Source organism: Gossypium hirsutum, chromosome A10 (genome assembly GCF_007990345.1).
Source record: "Gossypium hirsutum isolate 1008001.06 chromosome A10, Gossypium_hirsutum_v2.1, whole genome shotgun sequence".
In the NCBI taxonomy this organism is placed as follows: domain Eukaryota; kingdom Viridiplantae; phylum Streptophyta; class Magnoliopsida; order Malvales; family Malvaceae; genus Gossypium; species Gossypium hirsutum.
In genome coordinates this window covers 67,383,884-67,398,520 of record NC_053433.1, presented here as the reverse complement: position 1 = coordinate 67,398,520, position 14,637 = coordinate 67,383,884, and the positions used below count along the sequence as shown (strand labels likewise).

The window sequence follows — 14,637 nt, the reverse complement described above, 5'->3', positions numbered from 1 at the left end:
AGAAGGTTATAGCTTCAATTCTTTGATGAATGGATTAGGTTGCATTAGTAATGGATGACTTCATCATTCCTTAAATCATGAATGAATCTGCTTTTTACAGCTGCTTATATATATATAGTTATAAATTAGAGACACTCCAAAGTGGGTGTAGTATAGAATATTAAATAGAGAACACTCCAATACAAGCGTTAGAAAAATCAATCTGGCTAAATGCTATCATTGCATGAATATGTGTAAGCACAATTACGTACTCCTTAGGGGTTTATTGCACTCCATCGTTACTTCTCAGGAACAAGGGTACAGTAATGCAACGATATCCCTTATTCCAAATATATATATATGTATATAATATAATAAATGTTGTATTGGTAGATAGAACTTAGGGTTCGAAGCATGATGCTAGCATTAATGAAGTTGCAACCTTATTCATTCATGCTTATGTATTGTCGATGCAATATTATTTCATCTGAATGTGATTCATTCATTGGGAATTTAGAGGATCCAAGTTGCTAGAATGATCATTTACCTTAGTAAAATTTTTGTAGCCTTGCTAGTTTCTATTTTACTTGAGGACAAGTAAAAACTCAAGTTTGGGGTGTGATAGCACTGGAAAGAACATAGGTTTTCCTCCTTACTTATTGGTTAAATTGTTCCTATTTTGTTATCCTTAGCATATATTTTAGCATTTTCAGTTTAGCAAATTACATTTTATAACTCAGTGAATCCTAGCCTATTTTATCCTTAATTTTTCTATCTTTTTGCATTAATGTCGCTGCATGAGTTAATTCCAGATTGCATCTAGAACTGTCGTTGCACTTGACAGCTGTCCGGATAAGAACTAAAAATGCATGAGCTGTCTAGTCTAGTATAACCAACCTGTACGTACAAGGACAGAATAATTCTGAGGAAAAGACACCTATACTGTTGGAGGAGGACATAAAAGGTTGTTGTGAGAAGAAAAATAGAGGAGGAGAGCTTTTTCTTGACCATCATCTTCTTCATCCTACATTGAAGCTTGTGGCTATGGCAGCTTAAGCCTTTCACGGGTGAGCCAACGTGAAAATTGATGCAGGTTAGCTTTTGACAAGGAGACCTAAGTGCGAGACAAGAGGGAATAGAGAGATTCAGTTGAGTTGTCTAGGAATAGTATTCTCCACTCGATTCTTTCTTATTTCTTTCTAAATGCTGGTGATTATTCTCTATTTTCTGTTTGTATGGAAGTACACATGAATTCTTGGTTAAATGTTGTTATTAAATGAGTGTGGTGGTAGGGTAGTTTAACTTTTTGTTTATAATTACAGGATGATATATTGACATGAAAGTATATCATACTAATATTATCACTTTTTTATTTAATATAATTTAATATAAAAATAAAAAACCCTTTTAATATTATTTAATATAAAATCTTTTAAATGTTAAAACAAAATATATTAAAGATTTTGATTATAATTTATTATAAAAATAAATATAATTTAATATAAAAGATTTAAATAATATTTTACATTTAAATATTATTCTTTTGATAAACATTAATTTTTAATATTAAATAAAAATATATTAAAGAATATATTCGTCAATCCTATTGAATATCTATTTCTTTCAATCAAATACCTGTTAGATTCTAATGTAGCCCTAAACCATTCCAGTTAACCAATCATGCTGTAAACCAAGAAAACTAAGAGGGAAAAGGGAGCAAGGGTTTAAGGAGTCCCTCTCCCTCATCAGAAGGAAAAAAAAGCCAGGTCCTTCAAGAAAGAATCTAACACAGGTTCAGATCATGCTCCCTCGTTCTAATTCCAGTGGAAAGCTTTTTCCATTTATCTTTAACAAGCTTAAAGGTTCTCTCTGTCTCTTTCTCTCTTTCTCACTCTCTTAATTGATTTAAATATTTTATTTATTCATTCACTTATGTCTCTGAAGTTACCCCAAATGAGCCATTTGCTCCATCATTTCAAGCTCTCTTCTCCACCCGCATTGTTGGAGAAAAACCCATTCTTGTAAGTCATTTTAACTTCTTTCCACTTTTAATTCTTGGGTTTTCCCTTTTCTTTCTCTCTCTCTCTCTCTTTTTTTTGATATTTTGTTAATATCATTGCATTATTCTGGCTACATTCATTTTTTTGTCTGTTTTTCATTTCATTGTTTATTGGATTATTTATTGTGATTTTCTTTACTTGGTTGCTTTGCGCTGGTTTAGATTTGAAGGCTCGTTCATTTATGTGCATCCTTGTAATTTCATGCAATTTTGATTGATGGGTTGGATTTTTTTTCATTCCAGGTTAGGGATTTCATACATTCGGCTTTATATGATCCTAACCATGGGTACTTCTCTCAGAGGTCAGGTGCTGTTGGTGTGCTCGAGAGGAGCATAAAGTTCAACCAACTTGAAGGTATTGTTAGAAGTTTTTGGATTTTGTTATCTGTAAGCTCTGTAATGTGTTTGTACTTTTTCATGTGGATTGGTGATAGATTCTTAATAAAAAAATAATGAGGATGGTTAACTTACCAGTACCAAACACATACACACACACATATATATATAAGCTATGCATCAAAGAAGTTGATATTTAGGTAGCTTCAAAACCTTCAATATTGATCACTTACTAGCTTGATTTAGTTGCGTCTTTTGTGTGTCCTTGAATCTATGCTCATAGAATCTGTGTTGTGCTTTTATGTTTAAAAGTATTTGTTTTTTGAAATGCAAGAACTGCAATAGACAAATTTAAATATAAATTTAGTAGATGTGGCTCTTAAAAGCTTCATTTGTGGGTGCTGGATGGTCTTCTATTGTAGACTATATTGCTAAGGCTGGCACCAATCTTTTGGCATGTTTTAGGAAGGAAAGCATACATGAAACACTTGGATAAGATTTATAAGCAGAGTGGCATTGCATGGTTCACCCCCGTGGAGCTTTTTAAGGTAATGCTCTAGCAGACTTCACAACCATAACATTACTGGCACTTGAGCAAAGATCTATTTATTCAAATTTTTTAAAAAGAAGTTTATTGTTCACAGTATCATAGCATGTATTTTGGTGTGACATTGCTCATGCCACTCTTTCTGTTAATGCAGCAAGTACGGTTTTTATTGTTATTTATGTACTTTTTAACTTTTTTTTTTGTTGTTGTTTTAAATTATTGAGATTAAAAATACTTGAAGGGTATGATATCTTTTTGTTGTGCCTTTAAAGTTCACTAACTGATGTTATTAAGAATGGCTGTTTTAGGAAAAGATTTAGGAAACTGATTTTCTCTCTATTCCCTTACTTCAAGAAGACCTGTACTCTGGTTATGTAATTGATTTCTATTGCTTCCCCTTTCCCTTTGGTTTCTTTGTTTCATTTTCTGATTTTGGGTTTTTCCTTTTGTCCTTTTTTTTACTCCAACTATGTTATGGAAGAGTTACATAGGTTTCTGCTTCAGGCTTGTCATGTTATTAACCATTTGGCTTACACCTGCGAAGGCTATTTACTGTGCCTTCATATTATGAGATGGTTTTGCAGCTAGACATTTCTTTTTTCTTTTTCTTTTGTTTAAGGTGGCCGTAGTAGTATGAGCAGGAAAAACGTTGATATATGTTTTATTTGTTTTTCTCTGCACCTTGCAAGGTGGTTATAGCTGATTATTCTCTCATTGTATAAATACACACACATAAATATGTGCATGTAATCATGCTTCTGTGTTGGTGGGGACTGTTGTTGAATGTCTGAATTTGTATAACCTTATGTGTCTTCTTGATTTCTTATTCCTTTCCATGGCCATTATACTATTGAACCGAGCTTCATATATAGCAAAACAGTTTAACTCCTTTTCCTTTTAGTGAGCTTTATTGAGGTGATTTTTATGAGCTTTACCTTCCTTGTAGCCATGGTATGCCCAGGGAATTGCTGAAGCCATATTGCGTACAGCTAACCTTTCAGTTCCACTAAAAGTAAGTTCCCTCATTCTCTTTATATTAAAAATCATACAAGCTGTCAACTTATAATTTTCTAGCTTCTATATTTTCAAAATCAATTTGACCTTTTCAGTCTCTCTTTTTCTAGAAAAACTGCTCTACTTTTTAGGGGAATATGATTTTGATAATTTTCTCACTCCAGCTAGAACTTATGAGAAAACTTAATAGTTCTTAGGCATCGTAATGATTCTTCATAGTACAATTTGTTACAATGTTTAATTCCGTGCCACTAGCATGGATATTCTGTGTTGGAAAGTAAAATTTCTAAATTTGAGGTGCAAATGTTAGAATGTATGCTTTGGAACTCTTGGTTCGCTTCTATTTTCCTTTTGAATCCTCTTGAGTTAATAATTAGATGCAAAACAGTGACTTGCCCTCCTTCATGCTTTCATTTGGCAATATCCAGAAGATGCCTATCTTGTGGGAACCAATTCATCGTTCAAGATCCTAATATGCAAACATAATCATATGTTCTTCCTTTTGTGTATTTTATAGACTATAGAATCCAAACTGCTTGTGTTTTTTAAGCACAATGGTCATCTTTAGAGTCTTGGAAGTAATACTTTCACTTAATTTAACTAAGACACAACTACGCTAGGATTGCAATAATAGGTGAATACAAATTGTTCCACTGTTGGAGACTTGGAGGTGTAGGATCACAGGTATATAAGGGAAAAATCTATATTTGGAAATTGAAAGCTGAATTTTTGTCACTTTTATATCTGTTGTTCAGCTGATCAGTGGTTATCTGGTATTGGAGGGTTAAACTATGTTCGAAACGATTCTGTATAGTTATTTATGTTTTTATCTCATTGTACTTTAAGACCTGCTTTTCAAGACAAGTATCCTCTATGTTTGTTTACATAACTGCTGCCACGTTTCAGTTTAAACTCTACAAGATGTAGACATAGAGTGTTAGATTGTCTTTTTACATTGATAGTCATCTTTATCCCAAACCATCATGAATGGTGGTAAATCTTGGGATCATTGTATGGATATAAACCTAATATTTGAATTAATTCTGCTTGTGCTGTGTGCTCAGATATATGAAATTGGCGGTGGATCTGGTACATGTGCAAAGGGCATACTGGATTACATAATGTTGAATGCGCCTCCAAGAATTTACAACAACATGACATACATGTATGTATGTTAGCTAATCCTTTATTTAGGATGAAATAATGTGCTATCATATCCCGTCGTCCTATTTTGCATTACTTATAATATATGTATTCTGTAAGGACACAATAAACATTTCCAGACACTGCACCTTTAAAAAATTCCATTACATTGTTTTAAAATTTGAGAGAAAAGGGTCCATGTTCTTTCTAGAAGCAAATAAATAAAATTCCCAGTTTAGCCGAGATCATAACTTCATAAAAGGTATCAGTCAAACAAAGGTATGTGGCATGGGAATGAAACTGATTCATGATTGAAGGTATCATTCAAATAAAGTTATGTAGTGTGGGAAAGAAACTGGTTTTCGATGTTATCTTCAATGTCCTCAAGGTCTTTTCTGCAGATAGTAGCATGCTTTTACATAGCTTTAATAATCAAAATTTGCAGTTGAGACTGCCAGTATTTCAAATTTCACATTTAGCTTACACCAATTAAAAGTACCTAAGGTTGCATTTGGTAATTAAAATTTCAAGTTTAGGATAAATTGTGTGATAAAGCTCATTTAAACATGACCATCATGATTATTTTCAAATTTTGGTGGACGCCTATTTAGTAGTGAATTTGAAATTCATCTATTTGTGCCCTTTTAAATATATAGGTGTATATTAAATCTTAACTAATTTTTGCTCAGTGTGCGCATTTCATTCTCATAATTTATATAGCCAACTAAATCCAAACCCACTCTCTTGAATTCATCTTCACAAGCATAACGTAAGAGAATTTTCTTGTTGTTGAGGTATATCTTACTGACTTTAACTGCTGTTGATTGGCATCTCTAAATATGAAAAGGCCTGTTTGGAATCCAATTTGTACACCGTACAATCTTGTACCTGAAAGTTATTTTGTGCAGCTCAGTGGAAATCAGTCCTACATTGGCTGAGATACAAAAACAAACTGTAGGCGAAGTTTGTAGTCACCTTTCAAAATTTAAAGTAGAACACCGGGATGCCATGGACAGGAGTGGATGGGGTAGGCCTTCTTCAATATTGAACTTTTTTGAGTTTTATTTGCTTAATTTCTACTTGAACTATATATACACGATATTCAAGGATGGTATTCCATGTTTTATTGTTATGCTATTCTACCAAGATTCTGAGTGATGTTATTTTCTAGTGTTTCTTTTGTTCTTTCTAGCCTCTGAACTTGTAGAAATGAATGATCATATTGATCTTCATGTATGTGAATATATAAGTACAGTTTTCTGCGCAAAACAGATAGACAGAAAAAGCATTGTGTTCTCTCTCTCTCTCATGGCTGGTACATTTTCACTATTCTGTAGTTTGCATGCTTTATTAGCAAAAGAAAGAGAATCAAGTTTGTGGCATCTATGTTTGCTTCTTAACCTTGTTACCTTAAATTATTCTTAGGTGATATGTGTATCTTATTAGCTTGGTCTTGTCTTGAATTAGCAATCATGAAGAAAGAAATTAAACTAGTTCTTGTTTTTAACAGGAGATGTGGAGCAACAGCCGTGCTGGGTAATAATGCTTGAGGTGTGCTTTACCTCAACTTTATCCTTTGTCATCCATGTAACCAGTTTTTGCTACTTGAGCAATGGTTAGATAATTTAAAATTGTTCAGTTTGCACATTTATTGCAACACATCAAAGCAAATAAACAAATAGGTCAAGTGTAAAAAGATCAAACAAATAATTGGGAATGAGCTTCTTTAAATTTATTCTTCCCAAAAGGTGATCAATATGAATATATGAATGTAGGTTTTGGTTAGAGTGATGGAGATGGGAATTGCTTTATGTAACTGGCAGTTGATATGATGATTCTCTTTCAGAGCTGATGGTAAGACCAGCTGATGATAAATTGATGGGAACAAATTTTTGCTGTGCCATGTGAAAAGACTCTAATTCTAACCGTGTCAGCTATATTCATGAATAATAAAAATATTTTCACCTTCTAAATAAAAGTAGTCTCTGGGCAAGCTTCTTTTAGGTTCTAGCAGGTCATTTTAGGTCCTGTGTACCAAACCAAATTTACGTGATTGATTTTTCACAGGTGCTTGATAATCTTCCACATGATCTTATCTATTCTGAAAGTCAAGTTTCCCCATGGATGGAAGTTTGGGTTGAAAAACAGCTGGACGGGTATTCACCACTATGCTATAATTTACAGCTTTTATGTATTATGTATTACATCATAGCTTTTAAAGCTCTCTCTTCACATTTTGGCCTATTGAAAAAAACCTAATACAGACTGATCTACCATGTGGACAACTACAGAATAACAAACAACAAGATTGCAAAAGGGAAACCAAATTGAGTTCTAATACCTTGTTTACTACCAACTGAAAACTGTGTTAAGCATCCAACTTAGAAAAATCGGCAATAGGTGGAGATGGCCTACCTATATAAAGGCACACGCACTTCAGACGGAGCCAATGTGAGATCCACACAACTTAACAGTGACATTATGTTCGTAAATAAGTCATCAAGGTTCCATAATTTTTTATTAATTTTCTATCCAGAAAATAGCAATGAGACTTCATTGAATTTTGTCACTAATGCATTGTGGTGAAATAGACATTTAGTCTTTATTGTTATCTACTTCTGCTCATGGGCAGAATGTTCACCTTAAAGGTGTTGGTAAAATATCTCCTGATCTCTAGCAAATGATTGTCGAAGTTATAACTTCCATATAGTATGCTTTAACAATTTTAACTATTTGTTGACTTCAGGCATACTCTGCTCGTTTATTAGATTCTAAAGTTGAAACAGAAACATCCTACTCTACTCAAAGAACTCCTTTATGCCTACTTATTTTTAGTTCTATAGTGAAGGGACATATCTTTAGAGTTTTAGCAGAGCTACTCACATTGCAAAGAATTAATATCTTTAGTACATTGTTAGATGTGTGATGATTTCTATGATCTTCTGCCAACACCCTCATTTTCCTTCTTTTGCAGGGAAGGACTATCAGAGCTATATAAACCTTTACAAGACTCATTAATTAAACATTGTGTCGAAATTCTGGAACTAGATAAAAACGATACCAAGCGAAGCAGCATTGTGTCTAAAGCTTGGTCTAAATTGTTTCCAAAACCACGAAGATGTTGGCTTCCAACTGGTTCCATGGTTAGAGAACTTTTAAAAGGTTTGTTTTTGGTTCAAAGTGCAAACTACTCTTTGCTATAATATTTCTTTTGATCTATGCAGAAACTTCTTGAAGTTTTACATGCAGCATTACCAAAAATGTCTTTGATTGCTTCAGATTTCAGTTTCCTACCTGATGTGAAGGTACCTGGTGAAAGAGCTCCACTAGTTTCAACCAAGGTAGTTTCTTTGTCTTTTCTTTATTTCTTTATTTATTTTAGCTGAAGTTGTTAGGGTTTGATCCCTGAATGAGCCTTTGGTAGTGAAGAGCAAAGCCAGGGTTTCTTTACTTTTTACTCTCAGATATAGATATAGGTATAATTTTAAGAATGATTTCCTTAAACTAGTGCCTAGAGCCGTCCAAGAGAGGAGTTCTTCACCAATGAAGATGGATTTTGTTGCTGCTAGTTCTGACTAAATTATTCATTTAACTATTATACAGAATGAATAAAAATTCGCAATGTCTGTTATGAAGATCTTCATTATTATGATTAGAGCAAATTGTGATTTTAACTATGCTGATATTTCTTCAGTACTGCATTGACATTGCTTCAAAATAAATAAAATTCGAAAAGGAAGTTGTCCTAAATTCATCAAATTTGAATCTTATTCTCAACATTGCTTATTCTGCTGCTGATTGTGTCTTAGCTGTGACATTTTCTAAAACTACAAATTTGTCAAGGTGCATGTAAACTATGTTTCTCCGGCTCTTCATTTTTGTTGAAGTACCTGTGTCCAATACTTGTGTTCGACTCATGGATATGGGGATTTCACATCCAAGAATCTCCCAAATAATGAAAACCTTACAAAATGTGACCGTTCTCATGTCTGATGCTCACACTTGTGTCCAAGTAACATAGCATAAAGCTTACTGTGGATGACGGTTGTTCAGAAGAGCCAGTATATCCAACCGGCAAATAGCCATAATCCATCTAATGCTTTATTAGTATTATTTTGTGGTTTATAGTTGCCTGAGATACATTGTGTAATTACTCTAATATCGGGGTCTTCACTTTCCCATATGAATGAGAGTGCTTAGAAGCATGGTTAGATATTTGTATGGTTTTCTAGGTCTTATACTTTATTGGTTTCCTGGAAACTACAGAAAGAAAGCGTCCCGATGAAGATTTTACGATTGACACTGGTTCCGCAATCTTGTCTAACCTGTGCACCTTTTTAATTTCCTGCAGAAAGATGGCCAGAGCTCAGATTACAGCAATTATCTTGATGCAAAGGTGGTTTCTTTTTTTTTTTTTTTTTCTTTCATTTGGTAATGCTAAATTTAAATGAAATTTATGTAAATGACATTGTACATACTGTTTATAGTAGTGTTAGCTTTCTCTGGCTGGATAAAGCTCAACAACTAGGAAAAGTAGTACTACGTTTTCAATGGACTATAAAATTATTTAACTAAATATATCTCCAAATGATGCTGAAGACTGAGATCTTGTGGAAAACTCTTGGCAAAGCTCTTCAGCTTTAACGAAGAGTCCACAACCTTTCCCATATTCCAAGTGACGAACTCTACAAACTGAGATATGAGGGCTAGTTTACATCTTTCCTTATCTATGAACCTCTAGCATCATTATGTAAATAAAATCATAATGCAAGTTGATAGCATCTGGCAGTATAGTTTTCTTTTCTTTAATTTTGAGGTTTCGAGTATAGTTTTCTTTTCTTTAATTTTGAGGTTTTGAAGTTGAACCTATCTAAAATGTCAAGATCTGTTTTTGTGGTACTTTCTTCGACAGGGAGATGCTGACATCTTCTTTCCTACTGACTTTTGGCTTTTGGAACGCATTGATCATTACTGTTCTGGATGGCTGAAACTGCAAAAGGATAAATCATCCCTGCAGGGGAGAAAGAGGCGAACTATCACAGTAAGTTCACTTCTTTTATGATGTGGGATTTCTATTTCTAATAAAAAGAGTAATTTAGGAGAAAACTATATAAAATATTGGCCGGCTGTCTCTCTTGGTTATTGTGAAATTTCAAAACCATGGAAGGGTAAATTTCCAAAACAGTATCATGGCATGAGACCAATCTTACCAGCAATTCTCTGGGGAACCAAATATAAATATAGCAAGTCTGGTTTGTTAAAACGTGTTAATCTTATAACCTTAAGAGCCTCTGCAATATAAGAGGCAAAAAATGCATTCGGACAATTTTTGGGACAATTTTCCAATTTGCACCGATGAAAATTTATTGATAGCAATGTGTTCGTCTAACTGCTTTTATGAATATGGAGTGTAATAACTCAACCGATTATAAATATCAGTGCAGCTAGACCTTTGCTGACAGCATTGTTATCGTTTAAATCTGTCATTCATATCCCAGAAGAGGGTTTTTGTCCTTGGATTTCAAAAATCTCCGAGGAATCCCTAATATTGTTGACAGCACACTATATTCTACTGGTAAAAGTAGTTTCTTTTCAGCAAATTCACTCACTAACCATTTCCTCTTTCCTATATTTGTAGCTCGATACATCTTCATTCATGGAAGAGTTTGGCTTGCCGTCCAAGACAAGAACAAAAGACGGATACAACCCTCTTCTGGATGACTTCAAGAACACTAAATTCTACCTCAGCGTTCCCACACATAATATCAAGTAAGTTATCAACAGTGAAAATGCGGAAATGCCGGCCCCTTTTACTTTCAGAAGTAACTGGTTTATAATACCTCAAGGTCATTGTTGATGGAATCTGAGTAGTTTGCTGGCCTGACATGCATTTACGAAGTTACAGAGTTAACTTTTTTTTTCCCTTATTTATTTCAGCTGTGGAAATATTACTTTTTCCCCATAGAGAAAGGAGGATAATAAATTACTTGGACAAATTCTTTTTGTTATTATTTTTTTTTTTGGGGGGGGGGGGAAAGGGGGGGGGGGATTAATGAAGAATCGAGCTTGCCTGATATGCTTACTCAAGTCAAAACCCAACGCATTTTGCTTCCTGTTAAGATGCCACTATCATTTGCAGTCTTGCTACAAAACTGAAATACCTTCGCTGGCAATTTTTTTATTACGGTACAAAAAGGTTGCGAGAAAATTTATAAAAGCATGCCCTAAAAAAGTTGAAAATAATAATGAACTAAATGTTTTCTAATTGTCAAAGTTGATATAACTCTTTCAATATAAAGTAGCGTAGAGATTGGTATTGGTTCTCGTGAAGTGTAGATGGAGGAGGCGACCTGGGAGAGGAGCCTGGAGGAAGAAGGATGAAGGGTGAATTTGGAGTCTAAAGTGCACTTTGTTCGGGGACAGAGTGGGACATAAATATGGATCGATTTCCATCGCCTCTAGATGGGTCAATCAGTCGTTTCTTGGTTTCTTGTTAGGTTGGTGACGTGGTATTAGATAATCAGGTTGCAAGGTATATGGTTGATAAGTGATGAGTGTCTTGATGAAATGACTTATTTATTCAAAGATTGTTGGTTTGCGAGTGATTTAACAAAATAATTATCTTTGACAAATGAGACATGCTTGGTAGAGCCAAGTGATTATAATGTTTCGATGCTCTTTACGTAACATATATGTGTTAACACTATGGAAGAAATGTCTTAAGTTTTCTCCCAAAGTTTGATTGCATTGCTGTCGACCGAGCAACACAATATAAAACTTAGAAACCTCATGGAATAGTTTGGCCTGAGGCTTCATCTCCATATGGTTGTTACTTTCGTTCTCACTCACAGGATTCATAGTGTGTTCAAATTCATCTCAAACATACTCTTTTAGGCTCCAAAGTCATCCCTTTATCCTCTCTTCCAGACTCTTCTCTCTTCTCAACTTAATTCCTCCATTCACACCTTATAGCTCTTCGCTTAATTAGGGTGAATCATGTAATAGCCCGTTTTCAGTGAAATCGGAATAGTAGTTTTGAGATCGCAAATCCGACGTTAAAATATATATATATTTTTTTTATTGCCTACAGCATGATAGTAGTACCGTATAAAAATGTTGTTAAGAAATTTTACCGTTTGCGTACTTAATTCGATAAAAAGGACTAAATTGTAATAAGTACAAAACTTGAGTTATATAAGTTAAAGGGATCTAATGGTTATGCTATTAAATGGTTAGAGGGTCTATGTTGTAATTAAACTATTGGTATCATGAGTGGACAATTATGGACATTTTATATGTGTTTTTAAAGGTTTTTAATTAAGGTTAATTTGGTAATTTAATAAATGCATAATAGTAAAATGGCTAAAAAAAAGACATCATCTTGTTATACTCATCCTTTCATTTGAAAATTAGGGTAGAAAACTCCATCAAAGGAGCTTCAACTTTCGGCTACTCAAGTCTCTTGCATGTAAGTGTATTTCATCCCATTTTTAATGATTTCTATATTTTTGGAGTCGTTTTAATTTAATCTAGCTAGCCGAAGGACTAATTTGCAAAATTGTTTAATGTCTAGGGTTTACCATGAATGCATTTTAGTTGTTGGTGATGTTTAATGGAAGAAAATGAGTCATTGTTGTTAGATAAATAACTTTTGTTAAGTGATTTTTGATAAATTTGTTAATTGGGGATTAAATTGAAAATTGTGAAACATTCATGGTGTAATTTGTGAATTAATGAAATGTGTGGGTTGCTATAAGCTTGTATAATATTCGGCTAGGCTTGGATAGGGGTGAAATTGCATGAATTTCATTTTACGAGCATAATGACTAAATTGTAAAGAAATCAAAAGTATAGGGGCAAAATTGTATTTTGCTAAAATGTGAAATTGAGTTAAATTGAATAGAATGATTATTGAATTGAGCTGAATTTATTCATTTAGATCAAGATAAACCATGTACGACTCTAGATTGATGCAAAGAAAAAGTTTCGGATTAGTCGACTTCATTTTTCTACTTTTATCGTCGTGGTAAGTTCGTACGTTTAAGTTTCATTTTTATTTTATGAATTGAATGCTATTATTGTATAATATTAAATTGAGTGTTGATGGAAAAATGCAACGGCGTAATGTTGATCATCGACAAATGAAAAGGGATAGCTTCGGCTATCGAATGCGAAAAGGGATAACTTCGGCTATCGACTATGATAAGGGATGGTGATGACCATCAACAATGAAAAGGAATTGTGACGAACATTGAACTATGACAAGGGATGGCTTCGACTATCGATCTATGAAAAGGGTTGGTGACGACCATCAAATTATGAAAAGGGATAGCTTCAGCTATCGAACTATTGAAAGGGATAACTTCAGTTATCAAATTAAGAAAAGGGATGTGTCAACCATCGTATTATTATCTCGTGTGAGCTTTGGTAAGAGTTTTCAATGTAAATTACATTAATATGATGAAAGGTAGGTAATGTGTACCTTTATGGAAATTAAAATTAAGAATGTATATATATGAGTTTTCAAATTAGTTGTACTCATGTTGAATTGGGATATACATGCTTTGTGGTTGTTTAATGTTAACAGTTTTAGACTATATTTGTTACGAACATACTAAGCATGACATGCTTACTTCGTGTTATTTTTCTGTGTTTGTAGTTGTCGGAAGCTCGTTCGGATGGGAAAGTCGTCGAAGATCTATCACACTATCTATCAGCTCTTTCGAAACTTTTGGATTTTTAATTTTGTTTATAATGGCATGTATAGGTATTATGACTAATGTTGGCCATATATTTTGGTTGTAGGAATAGTCATATGTTTTGGCTTGTGATTTAGCATTTTGATGTTGTTATGAGCTTAGTTTATGGTATGTAAAAATTAACCTTAATATGGTCGATGTTTGGCTTAATATTTTTAAATTGTGATAGATGAATATTCATATTGTATAAGTCTTGTAACTTGTTGTTGTTTGGTAGCTTGATAAGAAAGGTATATATGTCTATTAATATTAGTGGATGAATGGCATATTTTGTACCATGTGATAGGCTATGGTAAGTTAATTCAATGGTTTGAGTTAATACAAGTTAGTTGAAAGTTAGCTAGTCATTTTGGCCAAATTGAACACATGGTTGAACATGTTTATGTTTTGTCATTTAAAGTGCCTAGGGGCAAATTGGTTGTATGATGTTATACCATATGTATATGATTTGTTTATGCTTGATTTTGGTGCCTTATAAAGGCTTGTGCATAAGTGCATTTTGGTTACAGGTACATGCTAGTTTCAGTGAGAAAAATGGCTTGTAAAATGGCCTATTTTTGTCCACACTGGCGTGTGTCTCAGTCGTGTGTGACACACGGTCAGGTGAGACGGCCGTATGTCCCTTGTAGCTTTCGAAGGGTTACAAGTCAGGCTGTTACATGGCCTAGCACACGGTTTGGCACACGGGTGTGTGGGGTTATTTCGAAGGGTACACGGCCTGACACATGGGCATGTGGCTTGGCCATGTGACCCAAGTCAGTGAGTTACACGAGCACGGACACAGGCTGGGACACGGCCGT

At 34.0% G+C, this 14,637-nt stretch overlaps 1 protein-coding gene across 5 annotated transcripts; it reads left to right on the top strand.

Moving 5' to 3' along the window:
* The first annotated feature begins 1,587 nt into the window (after positions 1-1,587).
* On the top strand, positions 1,588-11,074 carry LOC107939990 (protein arginine methyltransferase NDUFAF7 homolog, mitochondrial). Of its 5 annotated transcripts, none has more exons than XM_016873397.2 (14): positions 1,588-1,841; positions 1,924-2,000; positions 2,339-2,393; positions 2,840-2,922; positions 3,868-3,933; positions 5,000-5,100; positions 5,987-6,105; positions 6,589-6,629; positions 7,146-7,234; positions 8,053-8,221; positions 8,303-8,419; positions 9,430-9,474; positions 9,991-10,119; positions 10,717-11,074. In XM_016873397.2, exons 1-14 carry the CDS (start codon positions 1,781-1,783, stop codon positions 10,849-10,851), a joined length of 1,287 nt encoding a protein of 428 aa, XP_016728886.1. In that variant the 5' UTR covers positions 1,588-1,780; the 3' UTR covers positions 10,852-11,074. The 5 variants fall into 5 exon arrangements, with proteins under 5 accessions (XP_016728886.1, XP_040935188.1, XP_016728884.1 ...); XM_041079254.1 differs by having other exon boundaries at positions 8,053-8,240; positions 8,358-8,419; XM_016873395.2 differs by having other exon boundaries at positions 1,592-1,841; positions 2,282-2,393.
* The last annotated feature ends 3,563 nt before the right edge of the window (positions 11,075-14,637 follow it).